This window comes from Larus michahellis, chromosome 8 (genome assembly GCF_964199755.1).
Source record: "Larus michahellis chromosome 8, bLarMic1.1, whole genome shotgun sequence".
Lineage (NCBI taxonomy): Eukaryota > Metazoa > Chordata > Aves > Charadriiformes > Laridae > Larus > Larus michahellis.
In genome coordinates, this window is record NC_133903.1 from 10,736,760 (window position 1) to 10,763,537 (window position 26,778).

Here is a 26,778-nt window from a genome sequence, read left to right on the forward strand (position 1 = left end):
CTCGATCAGGGAGTAGTTGATCTCCACGTCCGACTTGACGAAGCCGCCGCAGCCCACGACGATGTCCTCGGAGCCCCGCGCCAGGCCGCAGCCCAGCGCCCAGACCAACGCCAGCGCCCAGGCCCGCATCCCGCCGCCACCGCCGCCGCTTCCCTGACTCAGCGCCGCCGGAAGAGCCGGGCCGGGCCGGCGGGTGCTGCCCCCTGGCGTCCCGGCGGGCTGTGAGCCCGCTCCCCGCCGCGGGCTGTCCCGCCTCCGCCGCCAACTCTTCACGGCGCGCTGCGGAGCCGTCCCCGGGTGTCGTTCCGAGCTCCTTTGTGCCGCTCCCATGTGAGGCAACGCGCCTCCGCCCCCCGGCGAGGCCACTCGCCTGCCCGCTGAGGTGAGGGATCTGCGCCGGAGCCCCCGGGCCCCGCCCCATCCCGCTGCCGCCGCCGGGCTGCACCAACCCGGCCGCGCCCCCGAGGAGCTCCCGGCCGGACTTTGCCCGTGGCACCTCCCGCCGCCCCCAGCCGGGACGGGACGCGGCGCGGCGCTCCGAGGCTGCCCCCACACGCCCGGCGGCAAACGGGGCTCTCGGCCGCTGCCCCGTGAGGAAAGGCCCGTCCCGCCGGCACTGAGGCGCTCCCCGGGACACCGAGCGCAGAGTCCGGGGCCGCAGGCGGGCCGCCCCCACCGGGCCGAACCGCGACGCCCCGCCCGCCCCCTCGGCGGGAATGATGACGGCGGGCGGTGCACTGTGCGGCTCCCGGGAGGGCTCTGCCGGGCTCTGGGTGAGTGAGTGGGCGAGCGAGGGCCGCGGCACCGGGCCGCCCCCTCAGAGGCCAGTCCGCACCGAGCGAAGGGAGCGGGCGGCGGCCAGCCCCGGCGCGGCCGCGGGGTGCGAGGGGTCCTCCCGCGGGGCCCGGGGTCCGCTCCCCACCCCCGGACCCTCCGCCCGGGGACGGGTGGCAGCGCGGGGTTGGAGTAAAGCGGGTGACAGGCTGTAGGCGGTGAAGGGTGCTCCCATCAGGGGCTGCTGGCGTCATGGACTTTGCCCCCCTGGGAGAAGTTTTCACCCAAATAGAGAACTTCATCCAGTTCCAGTGAATTTGCTGAGGGCTGCGTGGGAGCGTGCAGTCCGGCTGCACGGCTGGAAGGGTATTGAAACGGGTGCCTTCATTGTCTTCAGAAAGTATCTGCTGACAGACCCACTACAGAAATACCTTTAAAAGGGCTCTACTGAGTCGATCAGGCCAGTCTCACATGGATTTCCATCCTCAAGGTTGATAAACTCCAACAATAACTTCTGAGACGTTATCTGCTTTCTCTTTTCATCTGTGATTCCCCTAGCCTTGCGTTCCTCCACATAAAGGATTCAAACAACCTCCCCTAGCTGCTGAAGAAAAAATACCTTCGCCTGTTCATCTAGTTTGCTGTATTTTTATTAGTATTATATTAACAGATGAGATGCAACTGTTCATTCAAAAAAAACTACAAATGTATTATAAATACAGCTGAGGAAATGCAGTTGTGATGTGGTTTGTGCACTAGGACACTTCTTTCCTCCTAATCTCCATTTCACTGGTCTTTCCCTACTGACTATTCTGATGGTTCCCAAATGCCAATAATCTTTTTCATTCCCAAATTACTTATTCTGCATTCAATAACTTAAATTTCCTCTCTTTTTTTTTTCTCTCGAGTTCTGATACATGATGTCCTTCCTTTGGCATCTTTCCCTTTTCCAACCTTTTTTTCCCCTCTCTTTCTACTTCCATTCCCTCCAAAATGCTACTGCTGAGTCCTCCCTCCCCTGTGACACCTTGCTATTCTCCAGCAGCCCCTCTGTTGGCAAAAGTCTTTTTACATTTGAAACCCTAAGTCAAAATCCTCTAATGTTATAGTAGATCTCATTTGCAGCACTAGCAACTTGCATTAGCTGGTGAAATTCTGCTTTACTGTTTCAAGTCTGTGTTGATTCTGTGACAGGACTGGAATCAGACATGGTATACAAACACCCCAAGATTTACCCAGTGTTTTGAGAGTACAGTCATTGCTTGGATCCCTTGTGTCTATCTTTGGATCTGTTTTCCTTTCTACTACTTGTATCTTCGACACAAAAACAAAGGCTATATCAGGATGTCGCCGATCTTCAAAACCAAAATGGTAAGGGTGGAGGATGCGGTTTGATCCTAACATTATCACAACTTTCATGCAGAACATAATTTTTCTAAATCATTAACTCTTTTTTGATGCTCCATCTCTGCTTTGATGTTTACTCACTCAGGTAAAGTTAGGTCAGTATAAATCAAGTAAATTTTTAGGAAAAACTGTTATAAGATCTTTTCCCCTGTACTTCCATTTGGTTCCCCGCTACCTCCTGTAACATTCTTTATCCCAAACCTGCTCTCCCACCTCTCAAGCCTTACCAGCCGAGCTGCATGGAGGATTCAGTTTGGTAGATTGTCCCATCATCATTTCTGCCCATTCCAATGTGTGTTTGCTGTCTCTGACCCAGGTCCTTGGATTCATCCTGGTAATACTGTGTTTTTCGAATGTCTTCTTCACACTGTGGGAGACAAGCCAAGGAATCCCACAGGCTCCAGCATTCTTCATTAGCCCTGCTGTGGTGGGAATTACAATGGTAATTCTTCCTTTTGTTTAGTCTGCGTGTGGCCCAGCTTAGCCCTCCTGGGGCTGATACTGTATTTCCCACGTTGCTCAGTATCTCTGAGCACAAGTAGTGCTCAAGGGGAGTAGAAGGCTGGAGACGTCCTTTGTGAGTTTCTGCCATGTGACACAGCAGGGGTTTGGAGTTGGGGCAGACCTCTGGGCCTACAGCTACAGTACAGATTCCTGCGGGCAGAGTACACCTCACAAGAGCTGAGATAGCGGGAGTGTTTAGAAAGAGGTCTCACAAGAACAAGACAAGATCTAGTTTCTCATAACCATGGTATGCGATTTAGCATGGATTAGATTGAAATGGGATTTCTGTTCAACCTAAATGCCTGTCCTCCGGTTCCGTCATTGTGTCTTCATAGCCTAGATCCTCCCAGCCTGTTGGGCCACTTGTAGTTTTATTACTTGCCCTTTCTGGAGAGACATTCTTGAGTGTAAAAATCACACATAATGCTTTTCAGTTTTAGCCTTTTAGGAGCAATACTGCAGCTCTGAACATCTTGAAATGTTTGGGCAATAAACTAACTGATTTTTCCCTATTCTATCCATTAAATTGATAATAATGTTCAGCATTCCATTACCGGCTATTTATTTGGACAAATTTGTACTTCCTTGCAGATCCTTGCCATGTTCCTTACCCATGCAGAAAGAACGACGGGCATCCAGTCTTCAGGCATCTTGTTGGTTTACTGGCTGCTCTCATTCGTGGCTGCAGTTGTGGTGTTTAGTTCCAAAGTCCAACATGCCCTGAAAAAAGTAAGTGAAATCACATATCTTTAACATGCAGGGGTATGAAGTCTAAACAACAGAGCTCTTTTTGCCTCATTGATTGTGAGGTAGAGAACCAAATTCATCTCAAGATACGTGCTGAGAAAAATGATGACTCCATCCACGTTACCCCTTTCAATATAGCTAGAGAGTGGTTTTCTGAGAGCTGGGCAGGTTTCATATATGAATAAAATCAAACCGAACATATATTATACCTTTTTATTGGTTGGGGTGAATGTTTATTTGCGGAGGAGTGTTGGCTGGGTTTGCACATCTGAGACATTGTCAGTGGCCATTTTGCTCAGGCAAACAGTTGTACCTTTCCATCATAGTAAGGAATAAACAAAAGTTTACGTTACCTGTGTGTTTAAGTAATAGGGGAAAAACATGCAGCCACTAAACAAAAGACATTTGGGAACTTGCTTGTTCCTGCTGTGTTGAATGGTGCTCCGGCACCACGCCTCTTGTAGAAATAACACTTTGCCGCCTCTTACTACCAAAATACAGTTCCAAAAATACTCAGACTTTTTTCTTGGTTTTTCTCATTCACAAAATGAATTAGAGCACCCTTCATGGGTGCTCTAAGAAGCACCCTTAGACCACCATTTATCATAAAACCTGGCAGCTGCTTTATGGTATCAACAACTCATCTCACCAGCTGGGCAAGGAGGTTCTATCCCTCAGAGCACCCTAAGTTCCCTGAGTAATGATGCAATGTGAACATCTGACTCGACTAGACTGCTGTGAAGCCTCACCATAAAACTGTCACTATAAATAACAAATGTGTCCATTATTTAGCGTTGGTATTCCAATTTCAGGAGTTAGTTATTTAAGCAGCTCTAACTACAGTTTAAATAAATGTACCTGATGCTTTGAACAAAAACTCAGAGCTTATGACTGGTAGAACATGAGAAGCCACCTTTCTCTGCTGATTTCACACGAAGGTTTTTACCTCAGTCTCAACAGTATTCTGTTTCCTAGGGCTTCCTGGAAGACCATTTCCGCCATGTTACAACTTACCTTTATGCTAGCCTAGTGCTAGGAGAACTTGTGTTATTCTGTTTAGTTGATCACCCTCCCTTCTTCTCTAAAGCTGTCAGCAGTGCTGTAAGTATAACGTAGCTTTTCATAATGCATTGCTTTATTGCTCAAACAGGAATTTAAATTTTTGGGGATACACAGGAACAGGATAATGTGGGAGATATAAGATGTATCACTCTGTATAAAGGCTGACGGTTTTAAAAGGATACTGGCAGAATTTGGGATAACAGTACTCTGTCTCTCTATGTTTGAAAAACTAAAAACCTCTTCCATTTTCATTGAAACCAGTAGATAGGGCTCATACTGCTTCCCTGTGCTCTCCTGTGCAGCAGTGCTCTCTTTGAGGTATGAGTATGGCAGAGCTCTGTGCTTCAGAAAATTAATGTCTTTGGGTATGAAGAATGATACTCTTTGTTCCTCCATCTGAGACATTACTCAAAGTCTAATTCTCCAAAGTCTGTTGATCCCATTGATCCTCCATGATACGTTTACACTGTCAGGGTCAATGAAGGGGGGGGTGTAACTTTTTGATTGCTTTTCCTGGGGAAGCACAGAAGGGGATTATATTCATCTTACACATGCCCTTTTCTATATATAAATATCATCCATGTTTTTCCTTCCATCAGAGTCAGTGTCCAGAAGCCAGCAGTTCTTTTCTTTCCAAAATCACATACTGGTGGTTCTCTGGGTAAGAAAACGCAGAAAAAGACGTGTTTTTGCTAGAATATCAGAAAAAAAACAGCAGCATAAGAGAGGGTGTAGACGACAGCCAGTAGGAAACATCTCAGCTCCCGAGTTAGCTTATGCAGTGAGGATTTAAATTTTTTCTCTGTGGACTTGAGGTATTCTTACAAGATCAAATTATAAAAATTTAACTTACTTTTCTCAAAATAGTTCAAAACACAAATTGTCATTCTAGATAATTCTCTTCCCCCTTCCAACTACCCTTCCAGTGCCCTCCCAATCTTGAAATAGACCTCAGCAATCTCAAAAGATCACTGCGCACCAACCACAGCCCTGTCTGCATGCCAGACCTTCCTGTAACAAGTGATGGGCAAGGGTGAGTGAGGACATTGGCCCAGCCTGCTGTGTAGCACTCAGAAGTAGATGATTACATACCTTGGGCCTAATGTCCGCTATGATAAGGCCTCATCTGTGTTTCACTGGGCCACAGAATAAGTTAAACTGAACTTTATCCCCCACTGTCCAAGACCCAACTGTCAGTATGGACTAGAAATTAGGGCTTACCTGCAAATCCTCATTATGTTGGCAGAATATAGCACGGGGATTTGAAGCAAAACTGCTGTTCCTAAACGTTCATATTTGTTCTGGGAAAGGATAGTCCTGAGTAGTGTTTTATGTAAGTAAGTCCCTGTGTGCTCTCTGGCGCACTGACTTGAAGCCCATCTGTTCTGAAAATGTTACAGGCACAACAAATTCTTCTGTGCTTACCTTACAGCAGTCTCTGTGTTCTCCAGGCTTGTCTGGAAAGGCTGTCAGCAGTCCCTGGGGGTGGATGACTTGTGGCCAGCGAGGAAAGAGGACTCCGCTGAAGAAATTGTTGCCTGTGCTGAAAGAGAGTGGAAGAAGTGTCGTAGCAGAACCCAGCAGTGAGTACTTCATCTAGAGAGCGTGTCATGGACTCAGCTGGGCAGTTTCTTTCTTGCCTCTAGATGATATAAACAAATATGCTCACAGGTGCTGGTGTGCCATCTCAGAACAGGCTTTAATCCCCTCCATTCCCCATGGAGTGCTAGACAGACTGGTTCAGCACATATTCAGGCTCTGAACATAAGCTCTGCTAGTGCTTCCTATCTGGACAAGAAAATGGTTGAAAGATTCAATCCCACTGAATTATTTGTCCATTAAACAACAAGAAGAAAAGGATAGCGTACATAAACTGATCCAAGTAATGCTCTGCTATGAAAACTTGGGGGTCTTTATTCTTCAGCATGTGAACCCTCAGTAAGTGAGTTCCTTTGTACAAAATCTGATTTTAAGTGTTGAAATCTGCTGGAGAACATCCTTCCATTCCTGGAAGCACAGAACTGTAAAATTTTTTGAGAGAGTTTTTTGATGAGCCTTTATACTGGACATGAGACCCAGTGTGAGATATTTAATAATTTTTTGAAAGCACCAGATCCCCAAGCTTTCTCCAGTTATGGCTAGCTTTCTCATTGTTTCTTTCTTTAGAAAAATGGAGTCTGCTACATTTAAGAAGGGTCAGAAGAGTGAAACTGGCATAGCAGAATCTGAAGAGACAGAGGTTCTACTGCAATCAGAGTACAGTCAGAGCGGGCCCTTACTGAAAGCATTTTGGAGCATGTTTGGAACCTATTTCCTTCTCAGCACTGCCTGCTTAGTTATCTGTGATGTATTCTTGTTCTCCGTCCCAAAGTTACTGAGGTATGTGCATATTTATAATGTATTTCTGTCACATGTACGAGATTGCCCTGTGCCCCTCACAGAGATGTGTATGCCAGCACCCACAGATGTGGACACACAAACACTTTTGAAATCTCCTATTGCTGATTGAGAAGAGCTCTATTATCATTTGTGCTAAGCCCATAGTCAGCTCAGTGGGGAAGAAAAACCCAAAACACTGTCTAAAGCTGTGCACGCTTTCTCCGCTGCTGTGTTCCAACAGCGGAAAGGACAGGCTGCATTAAGCCTTTTTACTTTTCACTTTTACTAAGCTTTTTTACTTTACTAGAACAGGAGTGAGTTATATCATGGTTCTACATATCACATCATTTGCACAGGCTGTCAACCGCTTGCTATATTCTTAAGGCTCCATGTTGCCTGACTAATTATAAAGCACAGCTGTGCATCCTACACATCTTAAATCGCTTATTTAGTCATTTGACATAATGCTTTGTGGATTGTGTTGGTACAACACAAACCTCCGTTACAGTGTATTTTCAAGAGCAAAAATCACGTCTTAGTTATTAAGATTATGAGAAGTTCTGGAAATGTCAATGACTTCCTTAGATTATGGGTCCCAATTTGCATATTTATGACAGATTCATAAAATTCAGGAGCCATCCTTAACACTGAAAATGAGGTCTCCCCTGAGAAGATGCTGAGATCAGAGGTTGCTTCAAAACCAAGAGTGGCCAAATGTCAAAAATCTGGATATTATAAGACATAGGATACTTCGGAGTTTTTCCAGTTCTTCTGCTATTTTACCGATAAACATTAGCCAGAGAGAATACAGAAAAAATCCCTGGTATTTCTGCATTTTTGCATGTCAGATATTTCATGAGTTCTACATGGATTCATCAACATTTTGCTCTTGTCTTGCAGCCTTTTCCTGGAGTTCATTGAAGATGAAGAAGCACCTAGCTGGCATGGCTATTTCTATGCCTTCGCTATGTTCCTTTTGGCTTGTCTCCAGACTCTGTTTGAACAACGGTATATGTACATGTGTCTTGTTCTGGGGTTGAGACTGAAAACTGCAGTTACAGGGCTTGTGTACAGGAAGGTGAGCCTGTAGCTTCCTATTCAGCCTTATTTTTCTCTACCCCTACATTAGCAGTTATGATATTTGGTTGTAACAATATCAGGGGAGATGTTATTAGAAACTACTTTTAGGATGCAATTCTGTGCTATATTCATCTCTGAAGAGTACGTGGGAGGTATTCTACTATTTGTTTTTCAGCTCTTACCTCTGAAGGAAAAGACAAGAAAAGGAAAGAGGAAAAAGCAACATAAACTTTCTTATGCTGTAGATTATGGTTGTGGAAAGGAGTAAATTCTTCATCTTAAAGTGAGGTCACATATCCCAAGGCATGTTTTCAGTACCTAGGATTTGACATTTTTTTCCATCTTTTTTTTTTCTTTCCTTCTTTCTAAGGAAAAGAAAGTTGTTTGATTTTTGGACGAAAGCTGTTGTTTGATGACACCTTTCCTTTCTTCTCTACCCTGTCTAGATCCTAGTTATGTCAAACGCATCAAGGAAAGCAGCAACAGTGGGTGAAATTGTTAATCTGGTGTCTGTTGATGTCCAGAAGCTAATGGATCTGATTATCTATTTCAATGGGACCTGGCTTGCTCCTATTCGGATTATCATCTGCTTTATCTTCTTGTGGCAGGTAAAATACGATAACAGTACTTATCAATCCCTTTCTATTCTAGGTATCAAAGGAAAAAGGAGTTTTCAAAATTCTGCTTAGAGCTTTGCTGGTCTGAATAACATGAAATTGCCATATTTTTCTTAGCTCTGTAGCATTGTGGATTCACTTTTCTTTTTAGAAGATACTATTTGTATGAATTCCTTACCTGATCCTTCATTTCTTACCTGTGTATTCAGCATTCAGACTCTTGTAGGAAAGACTGAGAGTATGGTTATTCTGAGCTGACTGAAACTTCTGCCTCAGATTTTCCTCTGTCACATCTCTTTTAAACCAAAACGTGGTGGCCCAGTGCAGGCTGAGAGTTCAAGCTCCTCAGCACAGTTACAGAACATAAAAGAGAACAGTCGGAAACAGCAACTTGACGCGCTTCATCCTGAAGCCTGATTACCACAATATCAGTGAAACAGTTTGAAGTGAAGTTGTATGATAAAGTCTGTTGAATTTCATAGGTATAAAGGACTTTAGCAAGGAGAGAGCAAAACCTGAATTAGAAATAAAGGATGATAATCTGAAAGATCCTTTTTTTCCTCCTAATTCAATGTACGGTATTCTCGCAGCAAGATAAAGCCCTATTTCTTAGTCCCTGTTTTTGTCAGCACACCAAATGGAAGTATGAGCACTATAGAGACAGGTGATTCCCAAGAGCTTTCCAGAGGCCTTTGAGACCTTTTGCTAACCAGAATGGACTGTGCCTTGTGCCTGGCAGGACACTATGACCTTGAAAAATCAGTAGCGATGTATGGACGGTTGAAAAATCATCATCACTTTTCTAGCGATGTTGACAAACTGAATGTGGCTGCATGTTGTTGGAATGTAATTAACACTTTATTTACTAATATTCATAGACCATTTGTGTAAAGAATACTTTTATCTCTCTGCGTATACCAGCACTCACTTCTCTAGCCAACGTAAGCCATCTGTAGAGAGATGTAACTAAAACATGAGAAACAAGCTCTCTATTTTGATACTCATTGTGAACCCTGGTATCCAAGAGCTGTCTCCAGAGTATGTTGCACAGTATAGTGCTGCCATTTCATCTCATGAGTTGATGTAGCTTGACAAGCTGAGTTATTCAGTTTGTTGAGGGTTTGGGTTTGTTTTTTAAACAAAACCTGGTTTTGTTTCGGGTCACTTACTTATGCCAGCCACAAGATGTCCTCCTTAACGCATCCAAGAACAGACGGGCAGCAACAGAAATGAAATGAATTCTCAGTTTGCTTCTGGATCACTTTCAGCACTAATCTAGTTCCTTCTTAGGGAAGCAAATAAATTCAGCAGAGTATGATGACAGGAGTTCCCCTGCCTGGAGAGTTAACAATCCACAGTGCTTAGGGAACACAATTCCCAGGAAAGGCAAAGGCAAGATTAGAGTAAAGCCTTAGCCATTAGGGATGTCAGTCATAAGTTCAAATAAGAGGGAAGGTGAGCAAGGGGGAATGGAAAACAGTCATTTCTAGTAATCTTCCTCTTTCCTTTTCTCTCCTGGCAGCTTCTTGGGCCATCTGCCTTGGCTTCAATTGCTGTATTCTTTTTTCTTTTGCCTCTGAATTTCATGATCACTAAGAAGAGGAGTCAGTTTCAGGTACGTTTTGCTTCATAAAAATGAAGTGGTTTACTGACTTGAATTATGCTAGGATACTACTTTTAAATCTAAGTTAAAGGCTGCCATGCTCTTCTAGAAAAGGATCATATGGAACCCAAGGATACTGATGATTACAGTAGACATGTTGGGGGGGGGAGGAAGAAAAAAGAAGTAGTATTGTACTGAAGCATAACACTAACATTTGACATCAAGTGATACCTTAATATTTATTATTCGTGCTGACCATGACTGTCTGAAGGAACATAGGAGGATTCGAAGCCTGCCAAGCTTCTTGAAGTTTAGGGTAAGCTCTCGCGTGTTCAGTCTTTTGCCTTGTTTGCCCACCGTTGCTGTGTTTTTTATGTATTGCCAGTAAAAATAAAGCTCTGAAGATGAAAAGCAAAATATTTCCCAGCCTTGAATATTCATAAGGAGAACAGTATACACAGCTCAACTGCAGGGAAATTTATTCAGAATTCATAGACAGGAATAAGGTGTTTTTTCAGAATAATTGCACCGTTAAATGTTCAACCTATTAAATGATAAACATTTATTACAGGAGACCCAGATGAAGCATAAAGATGAGCGGGCCAAACTCACCAATACCATTCTCAGCGACATTAAAGTAATCAAACTGTATGGCTGGGAGAAAACGTTCATGGAGAAAGTGCTTGGTATCCGGAAGCAAGAACTTCAGGCCCTAAAAAGATCTCAGATTCTCTTCTCAGCATCTCTAGCTTCTTTCCATTCATCGACTTTCCTGGTGAGTGGTTCGCCTTCCTACATAAAACATGCTATTACTTCCGTTTCTCTTTGTACTGCTGTCTGGACAGATTTTTCCTGGGGGACAGCTAAAGATAAAGTCTGCCTGGAGGAGTTCATGGTCTCACAGGAGTTTCTAAGCCACAGTGAAATCAGCCACACAGACATTTACACCATCCTAACAGTTCCGGGGAGAAGTCATCTGGTGTGGCAATATGCTCCAGGCAGACTGAGCCTGTTTTGCAAGAACCACCTGGAGACCTCCAGCTAGACAGAGTTCATGGCACAGTTAGTAGCTGCACAAGCCACTTTTGCACTTGCAGCTCAGCCATGTGTGTTTTCAATGGGAAACAGCTGTGTTTTCACCTTGCTGTGGCTGCAGCAACAAAACTTCCTTAAAACAGAACAAGCGTCAAATGATCAACTTTGGTTTTGTCACCAATATGCAAGACCTTTGCGTGTGATATTTGCAGGATGGTACCATGTATGTGGGTGATAGCCTGGGTTTAACTAAATGGGTTCCAGGGTCTTTAGCAAGGGGCCTGTCACCCTTGAACCGTTCTCTTCCGTGTCTGAAGCAAGTCGTTTGCTTTTCCTTTGCTCCCTTTCAGATTGCGTTTGTCATGTTTGCTGTCTACACCCTGGTGGATAACACACATGTGCTGGATGCTCAGAAGGCCTTTGTATCTTTAACACTGATCAATATTCTCAACACTGCGCATTCCTTCCTGCCATTCTCCATAAATGCTGCTGTCCAGGTTAATTGCAGGCTATGTTCCTTTTTCTTTAACCATAAGTAGTTTTTTTACATATCACCATTAACAGGTAAACATAGGGATTTCTTAGGGCTTTGAACGTCAGGGCTAGCTATTTAATTGCTATTGTGAAACAGTGAAGTGCAAGGACTTGCAGCTAAAGGTACTTCGTAGTTTTGTTTTTCAGAAAGGCTCTCTATATATTGACAAAACAGTCACCAAGAACAATTCTTAGTTCTTTTGGGGCCAATCACAAGGACCATTAGATCTCAGAGGTGCTTCCAGTTCTGTTTTTAACCATAGAAATACGAATAGATGGGGCAAAATCTCCATGGGAGATCAATGGAAACCCTGTTAGTCCAGGCCAGAGAGAAAAGCAAGTCCTTGTCCAGTAACAAATTGGGAAATTGCACTTTCTTCTCGCACCCTAAAAAGACTGCCACAACTCTTCACCTCCGGAAGCAATCATTGGAAAGATTGTAGGATGAACTGGAGAAAAAAAGCACCCATTTCACTGTGTGAACAGAAGAGAAAACACAGGGAAGAATATGGGGTTTTATTAAGCTAAGTGGAAACAAAGGCAGTTAACGTAAGGAAGAGCATTGTTTATCTAAGCTGACAGCATCTGCCACATAGCACCTAGTCAACAGTCTAAGTGGGTCTTCAAGTTGAGTCTTCACTTTGAGTTTTAGCTCCCTTTCTATTCTAAATTATTCTTTTGTGTGCTTCTTCATTTCAGGCCAAAGTGTCTTTAAACCGCTTAGCAGCTTTTCTGAATCTGGAAGAACTAAATCCTGAGAGCTTAAGCAGAAACACTTCTGACTGTGGTGAGCTTTTGTGTTAGCATTGTTGTCTTATAAGAGGAATAGCTTCCATTGTTCAGCTTCCACTCTTTCCTCTCTTGACACTGGCAGGCACCCTAAGTGTTTGCTCCTCACTGTCACTTTCTCTCTCAGGCCTATTTATTTCTAAAAATGAAATCTAATCTGGTAATTAACGCCTTCTTTCTATACTTAAGGTTCATTTTATGTAATATAAATACATACTGACACATAAAGTCACATACACAGGGATGTTTCTGCACCTACCTTTGAATTCACAAGTGTTCTATTTCTCCTCATATTTTAGCACAGGCAAGTATCATCATAAGAAACGGGACTTTTTGCTGGAGCAAAGAAACTTCTTGTCTTAGAAGGTACAGACTTACCCTTAAGTCATCTCAATTCTGTAGGTCAGGGTGGATGCCGAATGAAGTAATTCCTCAGGGCCTAAGTGAAACCAGCATGGAATATCTACAGGCTTCTGAGTTTGCTTCATATTTAACATTGACTTCTGAAAATTATCAAGTCAGACGAAATGTAATCTTGCTTTTATGCCTGGGAGCGTATAAACAGGGATGTATCTGTATCTGGATGTTGCCTTAATACACGGAGACTACTTTCTTTACACAATTTTCTTGTCCAAATATGAAATTACAGTAATTTAAGTCAAAAAAGTAGAGTTGATGGTATGCAGATAATATATAAGACATCACTACATGCTTATTTCAAAAAGGCGTTGCGACTTTAAAGAAGAAACAGTGTTGAAAAGTTCTGATGTTTGGGAACGTTTTATACTCGGTGCTTTGGGCTAGCCTATCTCCAGAGCGGGGACCTGAGTCTTGGATCTGGGTTTGAAACTCAGATGGAGATGTGGATGAAGACTTTCTGGTTGGAGTTGTCTTTGAAGGGATGACTCTTGTTCTGCTGCAAAAAGTCAGCATGACAGGAAGAGTAACCCTGTGCAACCGAGGCCACAAATATGAAATTAGGGGGTTTAGGTGGTATGTTTTTATTGCTACAAAACAATGGCAAGAATTGTGGTCGTTTTCTTTTCAGAAAGTGTATCTAAAAGGTGATAAGAGATTATCTTTTCTCTCTAGTATAGATCTTACTGTACCCCAAGGCTCCTTGCTTGCTGTAGTTGGCCAGGTGGGTGCTGGAAAGTCCTCCTTGCTGTCAGCGTTACTCGGTGAGCTGGAGAAGACAGATGGCTGCGTGACCGTGAAGGTAAATTTCCCCCTGAGTGTTTGCTTCTAATTAGGCTGTCTTCAGGAACAGTAAGGTATGAACTGAGGCATCAGGTACTTGATGAAAATCCATTTACTGCTGAATTTTATCAAAGGCTTTATGTAGCAGCCTGCATTTAATTATCTGAAAGTGCTTAAGACCTCTCGGCTGAGCCTGGCCCTTGGGAATGGGAACTGGAACAGGACTTCAAAGATCCAGTTACATTTTCCACTGTGACAGTGAGCTGAAGTGGCATTCTGGTAAATCATGACACATACTTGCACCCCTATTTCCTTCCTCCTGTGTGAGAAAATGAGACTGCAGACTCATACTTTGCAAAGTCCCCTGAGACCTGTTAATAGTGATGATCATTCCAGATTTCTGTAAAGCTAATTGTGAGAGTTTTTCTTCAAAGATGAGTTCCCACAGTGTCAAGTTGAGCTTATGAAACCGATTGTTAACATTCTTCTACTTCCATTTTTATAGGGCACTGCAGCTTATGTCCCCCAGCAAGCTTGGATACAAAATGCTTCGGTGGAAGATAATATTCTGTTTGGGAAAGAGATGGATGAAACATGGTTCAATAGAGTGATAGATGCTTGTGCACTACAACCTGATTTAGAGTGCTTCCCTGCAGGGCGGAAGAGTGAAATTGGAGAGAAGGTACTGGCTTAGGTTTGTATTTTGGTTAACTTTTCCATGAGTGGCTACAACTTTGGGTGTCCTGCTTAAAACACCTACAAAAGGACTAAACTTGCAGGGGGCAGGTGCTCAGTAATTTCTGAAAAGTCGGGCCGTGATTTAACAGGGTCTGAAGCTCAACTCCTGACAGTTAACCTAACCAGAGATATGAGAGTTGCTCAAGACAAAGATCAACAAATCCAGGTCATTCTTGGGTCCTCTTTTGCAGGAGAGTGGACTTGCCCAGAGAATCTGCCTCTGCAACTCAGGAGCCCTATTTGGAGGGAGGGAGGGAGGGAGAGGAGAGAGAGAGAGACTCTGATTTAAAAATAAAGAACTCATAAAATCTCAGTGTAAAATGGAGCCAACAGTTAGAAAAATATGCTGTAGCTTTGGAATAAACAGTGTCAATGCATTTTTACAGGGAATAAACATATCTGGAGGGCAGAAGCAAAGAGTGAACCTTGCTCGTGCTGTGTACCAGAAGGCTTCAATTTACCTACTAGATGATCCCCTCTCGTCTGTTGATGCCCATGTTGGACAGCACATTTTTGAACATGTTCTTGGACCCAAAGGCTTACTGAAGGACAAGGTGTGTTATAATTCCTGAACTGTAAAAGAATGCAAAATATATCTCATCATCAGGGCCCCTGAAACATTTCCAGTAAGGTGGGTTACTCACTTTATCAAAGACTCCCAAATTCTTTTTCGCTAGTGGCAGCACGTGTACTACTGTTAACAACAGTGGAAGCAGAATGGGTAACCTCTGCAGTCCACACAGTACATAGAAGTCCTGCAGAGAATCTCACTTAGGGAGGAAGACTGAAAAGTTATCCTCATGCAAACCACATGCCTAGTTCCAGCCTTATTTCTACAGAAAGTTTGTAGTTGATCACCCCTCCACTCCCAAGTTCTGAACTTTAAAAACGGGCACAAAGCTGTGCTGCAAAGATAAACTTCATCAAAGAGACAGTCAGAAGTGACAGGAATAAAAAACAAAAATACCTCCAAGTTAGTAAAAATCATAGCTCACCCTGAGTACGTATCTTTCTTCAGAAGACAGCTGACTGCAACGGTTTGAGCAAACAGGGAAACACCAGAACAATTGTAACCGTTCCCTCTTTATTCAAGCAGACTCGTGTGCTGGTGACTCACACAATCAACATTTTGCCTCAAGTGGACAACATTGTTTTTCTGGTGGATGGTACGATCTCAGAAATCGGTTCCTACCAAGCACTTCTACAGAGAAATGGAGCCTTTGCAGAATTTCTTCATTCACACATTACTGCAGAAGAGAAGGCAGGCACTGGTTTTCCAGGTAACCCAAATGAGTTAGAATCATTCTTCCTAGGTCTATCAGTCAATTGTTTACTTAATATTATACTTAACATTAAAGAACTTGGGAGGGGGAGGGGGTCTGCTGCTCTTCACAGTTGGGAGGAGAGAAAAGAGAATAAAACTGGAAAAGCCAGTCTTGTATTTGTTTTATTATGGACATTTAAAGCCGAGACCCTATTGCAGTAAGCTGTTGCTTTGTGTGGGGAAAAATATGCCTGTCAAATTAGCTGTCTCATCACCTCAAAACTGGTTCTTGAGCAAACATCTTAGTAGACAACAGTCATGCAGTAAACAGAATTACCCACTATGCATGCCTGTTCTTCAAGCCTTACCTTGCTATGTCTACCCTTAGAAACAATTCTTTCTAATGAGTTTCCTCCATATTATCAGTCTCTCAAAGGCTATACAGAACAAAAAGGGATTCTAAAGCATTTAGAAAAAGAATGCGTTTATTTCACAGCTATAGGAGACACCAGATTCATCATCACCTCTAGAAATGGTCCGTCACAGGAGAAGTTCTCTAGGTAAGCTTAAAGCTGTCTCAGACACTGAAGAACTTGCTCCAAAAGCCCATAAAAGCCTACATAGAGGCTCTTACTGTGTATGATACAGTTTGGGATTGATCTGTAAATTAATAATAAACAAACAAAAATCAAGAATAGGTGAGAAACGGCCCTTGAATGTGGAGGTTGACTAACATTTTCTCCATATTTCACAAGGAGCCAGAATTCGTTCCAGAGTTCACGTACAGGGCATGTTGATAATTTGCTTGCTGTTCACTTCCCGTGGGGCTGTAAGGTCTGGCTCACTTCAAACCAACCACAGCTAGTGAATGCCTAAAGCCCCTGTTTGTTAATAGCTTGACAAAGCCCCATCCCTGTGATAATATGGACAGTGGCTGGGGTCACTCTGGAAGACGCTGAAAACTGCAGCCCTCAAAATAGGCACGAATATAGGGGTGGATGGATAAGGAGGTCCAGCTTTAAAACACTTATTGCCTTGGCTAAAGTTGAAAGGATTTCTGTTTTCTTTATGAAGTGACAGTTCAGTCAAATCTTCTGCTATGGAAAGGGAGACCATTCCTGTAAGTCAAGACTGTACCACTGCTGCAGCCACCAAAGGAAGATTAACCAAGGGAGAGAAAACTCAGCATGGCAGGGTAAGCACAGCACCTTCCTATAAAGGCAAAGACACATACCACGGGTTCATTACTGACTCGCTCATGGCAGGCAGGTCAGCTCACTGCCTAAGTTAAACCAGGGAAGGCAGCTGAGCTCTACAAGTTTGCCCTGTAACTGAGCATTATTTCAGCATTATTTTACGTAGGACCTTTTATGCAAACTGTATCTCACTGGATGTCCCAATCTAAGCACTGGTTCAAAAATAGAAATAAATGCAGGTACATTGCAGAAAGCACATTATGAAAATGAGAGGGGAAAAAAATAATTATGACCACTTGAGGAGAGAGATCCTGATTCAAGAGTCGACCTGAAGGGGAAAAAGCACACTGAGGCAATCCAGCTGAAGTGGTGGTAAGAGACAGAAGAGAATGGATTACAAGGGACGTGTAATCTTGAGTCTGTCCACAAACTCTTGAGACTGGTGGGAAGGGGCAAAGAGGCACATCACTGTTCTCACCTTGCCCAAGGGAAACACCTCAAAAGGCTGAGGCAAGGAGGGTGCTGTGAAAAGCAAAGGAGACATGGGATTCCAGCTAGGAGGAGTTAGGCATGGATGAGATGTGTATTCAGGGCACATTGTAGCGGCAGTAAAATGTGGGGAGGAAGCAAATAACTGAGGCTACACAGTGGTGCTGAGAAGAGATGGGAGTAAGAAGTCAGGTACCTCAAAGCAGACTCAGATCTCCTCACCTCTGCCGATCAGCAGTTACTCACACAAGCAGTCAGTGGAATATGTGATAGCTCTCACTCACACTGAGAACACGATGAAAACCACTGTTCAGCATAAGGGAAGCCTTATGTGCATTTCAGCAGTAACATGAGCCTATTGCAATAACATTAATCAGTTGATAATAATCACTCATTAACACTATGGATTTATTTAAGTATGGCTTCATTATTCATCCATGAGGAAAACAAAAAAAGAATTAACATGGTTGCTATGACCTGTGACATATAACCGAGTAGCTATGCCATAATAAATCATTCTTTGTTTCAGAGCTGCTTCTCCTTGCTAGCAAGCTTGATCCTCCCAACCTCGCCTCCTATTTTTGCCCAATTGTCTCACTCTAGGTTAATGCTTCGATTTATGCAGCCTACCTGAAGGCAACAGGCTTACCACTGTGTGTGTACGTCATTCTGTTGTTCACCTGTCAGCAAGCTGTGTCATTTTCTCGTGGTTACTGGCTCAGCATTTGGACAGATGACCCTGTTCACAATGGGACACAACAGCACACAGAGATGAGAGTTGGAGTCTTCTGTGCACTAGGAGTCGTTCAAGGTTCGTTTAACTTGCTCACCTAATTCTTCCCTGTATTTCTGTCTCCCTTTCCCATATCCAGGATGTTTCCTCAGAATATAAACAAGTGCATACCCATGGGCTCTGAGCCTCCTGGGCTTTTGGCACCATCCCTAAAGATTTGGCATGGGACCTAAAACTACAGGCTCTGACGCACAGAGAGGATTTCTAAAGGATCTGAACAATATTTCCAGTGTTACTGCCTGAAATACCACTTCCATGGTATGCTAGAAGTGTTCTTCTGTGCCTTTCAGAAGACCATGATGAATAGCGTCTTCTTCTGTATTTCCTGCTGGAAATAAATGACCTGAGCCCTTAAAAAACATTCAACAATGGAAGAACTACAACATCCTTGTTATTGTATCGTGCCCCCTTGTATCCAACATCTTCTGCATATCTTTCTTATTCTTAAGCTTTTCCATTCCTCCAATATAAATTAATCATATCAAAGTGCAAGTGGTGACTCTTCTCTATGCTGAGTTAAAGCTTAGTTTAGTGGATTTGAGTGTAAAGAGAGAGAAAAAGAGGAACTTGTGTAATTCTACATTTTTTAAAATCTTTCTCTTTAAAAATGGCTACAATTCTTTTGGTCAGTCTTTAAAAAAAAAAAAGTTAACTTGTTTTAGGACAGAAATCAAATCTGGAAAAATCTCAGCCCAAGTGACAAAGGACTGAGAAAGCTTTGAACAAGTTGAAGTCAGTGGGAACTCTTCTGTGCTAACAGTGAATCTGTAGGCAGGAAACCTAAGACTGAGTAATTCAAAGTAATTCCAGTCAAGCTCATTTTGTGAAGAATAGAGAACTCATCCTGTGCATTTAAGTTGCTGAATCCATGGCTCCAATCGAGCTTCCTTAGAAGATCTTCCACCCTTCTGTAACTGCCCTACAGAAAGGGTAATTTACCCTGCAGCTCTGAGGCTTGGCTTAATTGCTACCAAAGAGAAAGTCAGCTCCTTTCATTAGTATAGCATTCACAGTACTAAATGAAAATAATCATGATTTTGCAAAGGAGAATGCAAGGTGAGTTTTTTCAGATCTAGTAATAATTATAATTCTTTATATTACAGCCCTTGTCAGATTTGTCTCTATAGCAGCAGTCCTTCTAGGTGGCGTGTTAGCGTCACACAAGCTGTTTCTGCAGTTGCTGAGGAACGTTGCGAGATCCCCAATGGTCTTCTTTGAGCAAACACCCATTGGAAACTTGTTGAACCGCTTCTCCAGAGAAATGGATGCTATTGATTCTGTCATCCCTGACAAAGTGAAGTCCTTGCTGGGATTCTTGTTCAACTTGATGGAGATCTACCTTGTGATAATCGTGGCTACACCAAAGGCGGCAATGGCCATAGTGCCCTTGACCGTTCTTTATGCTGCAATCCAGGTAGGAGCTCACAGAGATACACAGACAGGAGAGGCTATGGAACAGGGCTGTGTCCCTGCAGAAAGACTCCATCCATTTCTTCAGAGCAGAGACATGCAGAAACTTAGTTTCATCATCTCAAATTGCATCTGAACAAGAGTAATGTCAGTGGCTCTTCCCACATCACCTCAGCCTTCCAAAGCATTCCAGAGACCTCACAAAAGAGGCTTGTGCTTTTCTGATGTCCAGATAAAATCTGGAGCTATATTCCTTGACTCTATTAGTGTAAGTGCAATCATATTATTACCAAAAGCATTTTCCCTTTCCTCCAGAATTCCTACACTGCTTTTTAATATATCCATGTAGGCCATGCACCTCTCCTGCTGGTCTCTGAAACCTCAAATGCTTTACCAGCTAGGATTTAACACAAGGGAAGGACAGGTAAGGGTGCAAGAACACCTCTGTTCTCCATCAAACAAAGGGCTGGTCTACAGGAGAAAGTGTAAGTTTAGAGGCTTTGTGAGTTGAGAGTACCCCGGCTTCTTTGCATTAACTAACTGCGGGGTTATTCTTAATGAAGATAGGACATAACACAGGCAGAAACCCTACCTCACCTTTGTAAGGGCACCTCCGACCTGCACATTAGGTTTTATAACACTAGGATGGTATGTACCATTACACTTGTTGAGGCCTTCCCAAATGTTCTGTGGAACACCTCCCCGGAGGCAAAAACCTTCTAATCGCTTCCCCTTCCATTTCCCTTTGTACCAGCACTTCTACGTTATCACCTCCTGCCAACTGAGACGCATAGAGGCTGCCAGTCGGTCACCCATTTACTCCCACATCTCAGAAACTTTCCAAGGGAGCAGTGTGATCCGTGCTTACAAGGACCAGGAGAGATTTATTTTGAAGAGCAATTTTCTAGTGGATGAGAATCAGCGAATATGCTTCCCTGGAGCAGTTGCTGACAGGTACAAATCTGCAGTATAACAAAAATAAAATATATAGTTTACTCTCACGGCCTTGGTGAGTGGAGATAGCCGCTCTTGAGGCTTGGGTAGAGGTAACACAGAAGATGAGACAGTGGTGCACAGTGTTTTGGGGGTGGGGTAGCCTCTCTCATTATCACTCGCACTGTGCCCCTCTGGCAACATGCCCCTCACACAACCAATATGGTCCCAACTCTGTTGTGTGGCTAGGCACACACACGTACTGACACACTGCTAGAGGTATCACTTGGTGTCCAAAATGCAGGAAGCTGTAGTACGTGCCTGGTGAGGCCCATCATCACATGACAGAGTGCATGAGGCCTGTGGTATATGCAGAACCCATCAGACAATAGAGCCATTGGCCACCAGTCGTGAAACAAGTGAGGATTACCAGGAGGAGTGAGAGATGTTAGGCCAACTCATCCAAGAAACTGCGTGTTGACTGCTCTCATCCAACAGGCCTTGGAGAAAATCCTAAAAGACACCATAAGCCAACCAGTTTGGACAGACTGGAGCCATTCATGACTTCCAAGGTGGCTGGATAAGAGCAACCAGGGCTTGACTAGAGCTTTGTTGAGCATCCTGTACCCCAGCGGCTCCACAAGTATTTTGCAAAGTAATCACAGATTCTGTTGGGTGAAAGGAAGAGGGCACACAGCAACAGCCCTCTGCTGTCCTCTTGCAGGTGGCTTGCTACAAACCTGGAGTTTCTAGGCAATGGCATCATGTTGTTTGCAGCACTGTTTGCAGCAGTGGGCAGAACACATCTCAGTCCAGGAACTGCTGGTTTCTCTGTTTCATATGCTCTTCAGGTAACTCAGTGTTGAAATAATACCATGCTTGCCTTTCATCAAAAGCAATCTGCATTTTAATTTCTGCTACCATTTTAATTTCTGAGAAATCATAAACTATTTCTGTGGCTTTCTAGATGCCTTCTCCTACCAAACCCTGCTGTCATTGCTGAAACTCAGAGCATCTGAAGCACATGGCCCCTTAAGAGAATGAACCTCAAGCACATGCCCCAGCCATCTTTTTCCTCCTGCATCTGAACTCACTTAAGTCACAGCATGCTCTGAGCAACCGAAGCAAGGTCTTCAGCGTCTGTCTTGTCTGCTTGTAGACTAGTTATGCAATAGCTTAAGAAACAGCTACACTATCTTTTAACATCCAAGTCAGTAGCATTTCATTCTCTGTAAACTTGCTGAGAAGAAGCTATGGGCAGAGCCGGCTGAGCTCTTGAAACAGACTTACAAACTTTCACTAGGATCCATGGTTACTTCTTAGCCTTTTAAGGGATGATTTCTGAAGTAATTAGCTGAGGAAGAGGTCTTTATAAATAAACACTAAGACAAAGTACCAGGTACCTCAAAAGCACGAGTCAAGACTTATTTTATCTGCCCTAATACTTCTGTTTCTTTCTGCTAGATAACTGGTGTTCTGAACTGGATGGTGCGCTCCTGGACGGAGATAGAGAACAACATTGTTTCTGTGGAGAGAGTGAGAGAATACTTGAGAACTCCTAAGGAGGTAGCCAACCAACTACTAACCTTACTAGCAGAGGGGAACATCTCTGCAAACTAAACGAGTAACTTTTCCGTTCCACCTGGACAAACCCCCTTGTTTTCCCCTTCTAAAAGGCCAGTTATGTTTCCTGTACAGAACTGCAGCATTTGTTTTTTATCCAACTGACTTGACTTGTTTTATAGCCTCTGATCATCATCATTTCCTTAAGACAGTTAAGCGTTAGATTGCCATTAAAATAGCTTCACTTGGTAACACTCATGGAATGAGCCATATTTTCTGACCATATTTGGAGTATGTATTTATTGTGCGAGTTCAGATGCAATTCTGATAGCTGATGGCTGCTAGATAGCCTTTTAGCCACTAAAAGTCTCCCGTGCAATCATTTTTGTTCTGTAATCATTGAATTTGTTTCTCCATATGCTGCCCTGAGGTCCTACCAAAGGAAACTTTCAGAGTTCTGTTTACAGGGGCATATAAATCTTTTTTAATTGAACCACTCATAATGTCAGAACTCTGACATGCAAACCAATGTTTATCCCCATTTTCAGTTAAGACGATTGGCATCTTTGCATAAAGTAAAAAGTCAACATTTGCAATATGAAAGTTAAAGGCCTTTTTCTCTTTTGGAAACAGTACATAGAGTGGGGGAATTTGGCACAGATGTCTCTGTAAGCTTCCCGTTCAGAATGGCCACTTGATTTGGTAATTTAAATCAGCTTTATACATCACTGTTTGTTTTCATCTATTTAGGCACCCTGGACTCTGAATGGCAAACTTCAAGATCAAGTTTGGCTCACTGAAGGAAGAATTGAATTTAGAAACTACAGTTTGCGATACAGGCCAAATTTGGAGTTAGCACTGAAACGTGTCAATCTAACCATCAATGGGCAAGAGAAGGTAAGAAAAGCCACTTGTTTCAGAAGAGCCACAAGGCACGAACAGTGCTTTGCACAGCCCCTGCCCCACACCAAGGTATAGTCACTTGCAAGCATGAAAGCTGCAGTAAAGTATGAGCCCTTCTATCACCCTGCACCCTTCTAGTACAAAGTAGTGTTCCCAGAATTGCTGCATACACTAGACATTCTTCTGAGTGAAATTTCGTTTCACAGAAGGTTAGCAGAGTTACAGCAAAGGAATTTCACTTTTTAAGTCTAGTACCACATCAAGGCCCTGTTCTAGCTGCTAAATCTTGTAGTTATTCTTCCAATCAAAGGCTTTCAAGATTCCTTTTCATGCAAAACAACTACAAATTATATCCCTTTAAGAATGGATTGCAACACTATGTGGATCTTGAACAGCCTGGAATATACGATCCATGCAAAGCTGTCTCTCTTCAAAAAGCCAAGAGGAATTACGTGACAGATCTGTCCAACTGTTGAAAACAATCAAGATCAAAACAAAAAGCTTTCCATTGCACTTCACAGATCGGCATAACTGGAAGAACAGGAGCTGGGAAATCTACTCTTGCTGTAGGATTGCTGCGATTAGTGGAAGCTGCGGAAGGAGCGATCCTAATTGATGGACTAGATATTGCTCAACTAGGTCTCCATGACCTCAGAACCAAGATAGCTGTCATTCCCCAGGTATGACATTTATTTCCAAAATGCTCCAGCAGTGTTGTAAGTCTTAACACCTAGGAAGGGTTTATAAAGATTCTGTGAGAGGAGGGGCATTCAGAAGTTTCAAAATTGGAAATAACCTCTCTGCAGTGCTAGCCTCCCATTCAATACGACATTAGCCACAGATTTGCACCCAGCAGGGAAAACTGGAGAGCTCGTTTTTATAATTCGTTACAGGAGTTGTTTGTACTGTCTCTGTGCTCAGGATCCAGTTTTGTTTTCTGGCTCTTTAAGAATGAATCTCGACCCATTGAACCGATACACTGATGCAGACATCTGGACAGCTTTGGAACTGACTCAGCTCAAGAACTTTGTTGCAGACTTGCCAGATCAGTTGGAATCTAAGTGCACTGACCAAGGGGAGAACCTAAGGTACCTTATCTGCAGACAGACAGTGGCAGGGCAGTGCCAGCCCGTGGGCTAGGAGAACATACAGCTAGTGGGACATGGACTCTAATTCATTTAATAATTAAAAAAACACAAACAAAAAAAGTATCCAGAATCCAGGCAGCAAATTATTGCATTATTGTCCTGTTTAGCAGCATGAAATCAAATCATAAGGCACCAAGTGGAAGACCTCTGAGACTTAATCATTGTGGTGGCTTATGTTTATGTAGCGCTTTACACACTGGAATCATATTCTAAGTGCAAGTCTCCTGGGTGCTACGGTAATAGACTCCTTTCATTTCTTTAGGTTGTTTCATGCCGTTACCTGCAGTGCCACCAGCCCCAATCACCCTTTCAGGAAAATAGAACAATCACCTTTTCGTTACTATTTTCAAATAAACCACGTATTCTGACCCCAGGGAAAAGTGATTACTGCTCTCAGTTTACCAATCCCTCTTACTTGCAGCACCGGTCAGAAACAGCTGGTTTGTCTGGCCAGAGCACTTCTTTGGAAAGCCAAAATCCTCATTCTAGATGAGGCCACAGCAGCAGTAGATTTAGAAACTGATCTGCAGATTCAGTCCGCCCTGAAGACTCACTTCAGAGACAGCACGGTGTTAACAATAGCTCACCGGATAAACAACCTCATGGACTGCGACAGGTAATATCTTCAGCCACTTTCCTAAGGCGGAAGGAAGACACAGGCAACCTGTGTGAACTAGACAAACCACAGTGTTAGTGAACAGCAATTTCATTTCTGTCATTTTCTCGCTTAACCCTCAAAACTTTTCTTTAGAGATTGTAGGAAATATCTTACATCAGCTAGGCACCAATAGGTTAATTGAAGATCATTTATTCCCACATGATGCATTTCTTGCCGTGTCATACCCCTTTCTCCTCACTGACAGTGAAACCATGGCTACAGCTCTTTGCTTCATCTTAAAATCATGAAGATAAAATACACATTAACAAACCATACTCCAGTCTCAGTGGCCAAAACACTCTCCTCCCACAAACTCAGTACTTGAACTCATCCCAGATCTATTTCTATCCCACAGCTGTTTCCCAGCTGAAAAGCTTGAACATTCATCAAGCAAGTACTGAAATCTGTTTTAGAATTAAGTAGAAATAACTAAGTTTATTACAGCTGCTGGTGGATCCCCAAGCTTACACTTCTGTTTTAATTTTTACAGGATTTTAGTCTTGGAAAATGGTCAGATAGCTGAATTTGATACTCTGGAAAACTTAATAGCTCAGAAGGGACTGTTCTACAGACTGATGGAAGAATCGGGCCTTGCGTGACTCACTGACAGAGTATACCATAATGCCACTACTATCAGGAATAATTGATCTTTAATTGAGTTATCTTGGTTTCGCTCTAAAATGCTTGCCACTCAACCAAATCTTGTTTGAGCTATAACCACAGTGAGCAGATGAAAGGGATGAAAAGGGATACCTGTTATTTCCATAGGAAATTTAGCAATTCCATTTTAATTATGTTTCCAGATACCAAAACCTCACCCTTCTGTTGAATATGAGCCAGTCTGACCTTAATGGCCTTGTTGCTTTTATGGTATAAAAGCAAACAAGCCAAAAGGAAAAGACTACAGCATTTCTGATTTATACTATAAATGGAGCCCAAATATACTGCCATACTTGAAGATTACACAGATTAAGAGCCAACAAGATTTTATGGACAGCAAACAAGGATTTCACTGATACCAAGCAAACTTAACTGTTTACAGCTTGCACTAAGTTCCAGGCAGAACAAATATAGTCTTTTGCCCATGTCTTAAGGACTGCTCACCCGAGCACTGTTTTTACACAAGTATGGGGGACTCCAAGGCAGCGGCTGGATCTCATCACCCAAAATGCACAAAACTGGGGGAGTAGGGAAAAGGAAGCGGGATGCCACTAAGCACGAGAGCTTACAGCTGCCCGTGGACTGCCTGTTGTCACAGCTGGGGATCAGATCCGCTCCCTCTCTTTCTGTGTCAGCTCTGGAGGAGCCCCTGAGTGAATGACGCTGTGCCAGGGGCTAACAGACTGGCCAGAGGAAGTGAGCCAGCTTAGCCACGGGCTCGCTGATGCAGGAGAGAGTAACTTGGCTAGGAGTGGCCAGCAGAGCATCGTCGTTCCTCCTGCTTGAAGGCTTGGAACAGCCTTTCTGCCAAATGCCAGTTGGTCACAGTGGAGCATGTCCAAACACCGACACCAACGTTTCCAAATTGAATTTGGCCACAAGGAATTCACAGGGTGGAAAGTGTCCTCCTCTGATCCCTGCAGCGTGGCAGTCTGGCACATGGGGAAAGTAGCAGGGACTCACCTGTTGAGCTGGTGGTTCATTCCTGGTTTTCTTCTTGAGTGGAGTTTACCTCCTGCATGCGTGCCCCGGCGTCGCAGAGCCTCTGGCATGGTCACCTTTCAGATGTTACTTTAACAAACCAAAATGGCAGCTGAAAGCAAAGCCTTCCTGGGCTTCCCGCAGTGACAAGGAGCTGCGGTCAGAGCTGTCCCCAAGCCTCAGGAATCCCAACAAGAAAATGTAACAAACAAATCACACTGTGAGATACTGCTGTTTACTATCACTTTTGTTAGAGCACTTCATTTTCTAGAAAGCTGAAATAAAAATAGAATCAAGTACTGAAATGTGTC

General features: G+C 43.4%; 2 protein-coding genes across 3 annotated transcripts in view; one reads left to right on the forward strand and one right to left on the reverse strand.

Annotated features, from left to right (window-relative positions):
* The window catches only part of NOMO2 (NODAL modulator 2), a 29,601-nt gene extending 29,197 nt beyond the window's left edge, over positions 1 to 404 (reverse strand). The window contains exon 1 of the mRNA XM_074597981.1: positions 1 to 404. Coding sequence (XP_074454082.1) covers positions 1 to 330 — 330 coding nt within the window. The 5' untranslated portion in view covers positions 331 to 404.
* ABCC6 (ATP binding cassette subfamily C member 6) lies at positions 344 to 26,772 on the forward strand. Of its 2 annotated transcripts, XM_074597979.1 has the most exons (32): positions 344 to 773; positions 1,969 to 2,145; positions 2,498 to 2,623; positions 3,277 to 3,414; positions 4,408 to 4,533; positions 5,094 to 5,155; positions 5,946 to 6,077; positions 6,661 to 6,873; positions 7,774 to 7,951; positions 8,400 to 8,561; positions 10,093 to 10,185; positions 10,445 to 10,489; positions 10,745 to 10,948; positions 11,559 to 11,705; positions 12,442 to 12,529; positions 12,831 to 12,897; positions 13,624 to 13,750; positions 14,237 to 14,413; positions 14,856 to 15,023; positions 15,566 to 15,749; positions 16,230 to 16,293; positions 16,808 to 16,928; positions 18,022 to 18,229; positions 19,315 to 19,625; positions 20,376 to 20,575; positions 21,279 to 21,405; positions 22,019 to 22,120; positions 22,868 to 23,014; positions 23,542 to 23,700; positions 23,942 to 24,108; positions 24,590 to 24,784; positions 25,317 to 26,772. In XM_074597979.1, the coding sequence occupies exons 1-32, from the start codon at positions 717 to 719 to the stop codon at positions 25,423 to 25,425; spliced, it is 4,581 nt and encodes a 1,526-aa protein (XP_074454080.1). In that variant the 5' UTR covers positions 344 to 716; the 3' UTR covers positions 25,426 to 26,772. The 2 variants fall into 2 exon arrangements, with proteins under 2 accessions (XP_074454080.1, XP_074454081.1); XM_074597980.1 differs by lacking the exon at positions 10,445 to 10,489 and having other exon boundaries at positions 345 to 773.
* Positions 26,773 to 26,778: the final 6 nt, after the last annotated feature.

Bases quoted from the DNA above. Each gene is read 5' to 3' on its own strand.
- ABCC6 (XM_074597979.1), top strand. From the start codon at position 717: ATGATGACGGCGGGCGGTGCACTGTGCGGCTCCCGGGAGGGCTCTGCC. The intron at 4,534-5,093 runs GTAAGTATAACG...TCCTTCCATCAG, and splicing joins CTAAAGCTGTCAGCAGTGCT to AGTCAGTGTCCAGAAGCCAG. The intron at 10,949-11,558 runs GTGAGTGGTTCG...GCTCCCTTTCAG, and splicing joins TCCATTCATCGACTTTCCTG to ATTGCGTTTGTCATGTTTGC.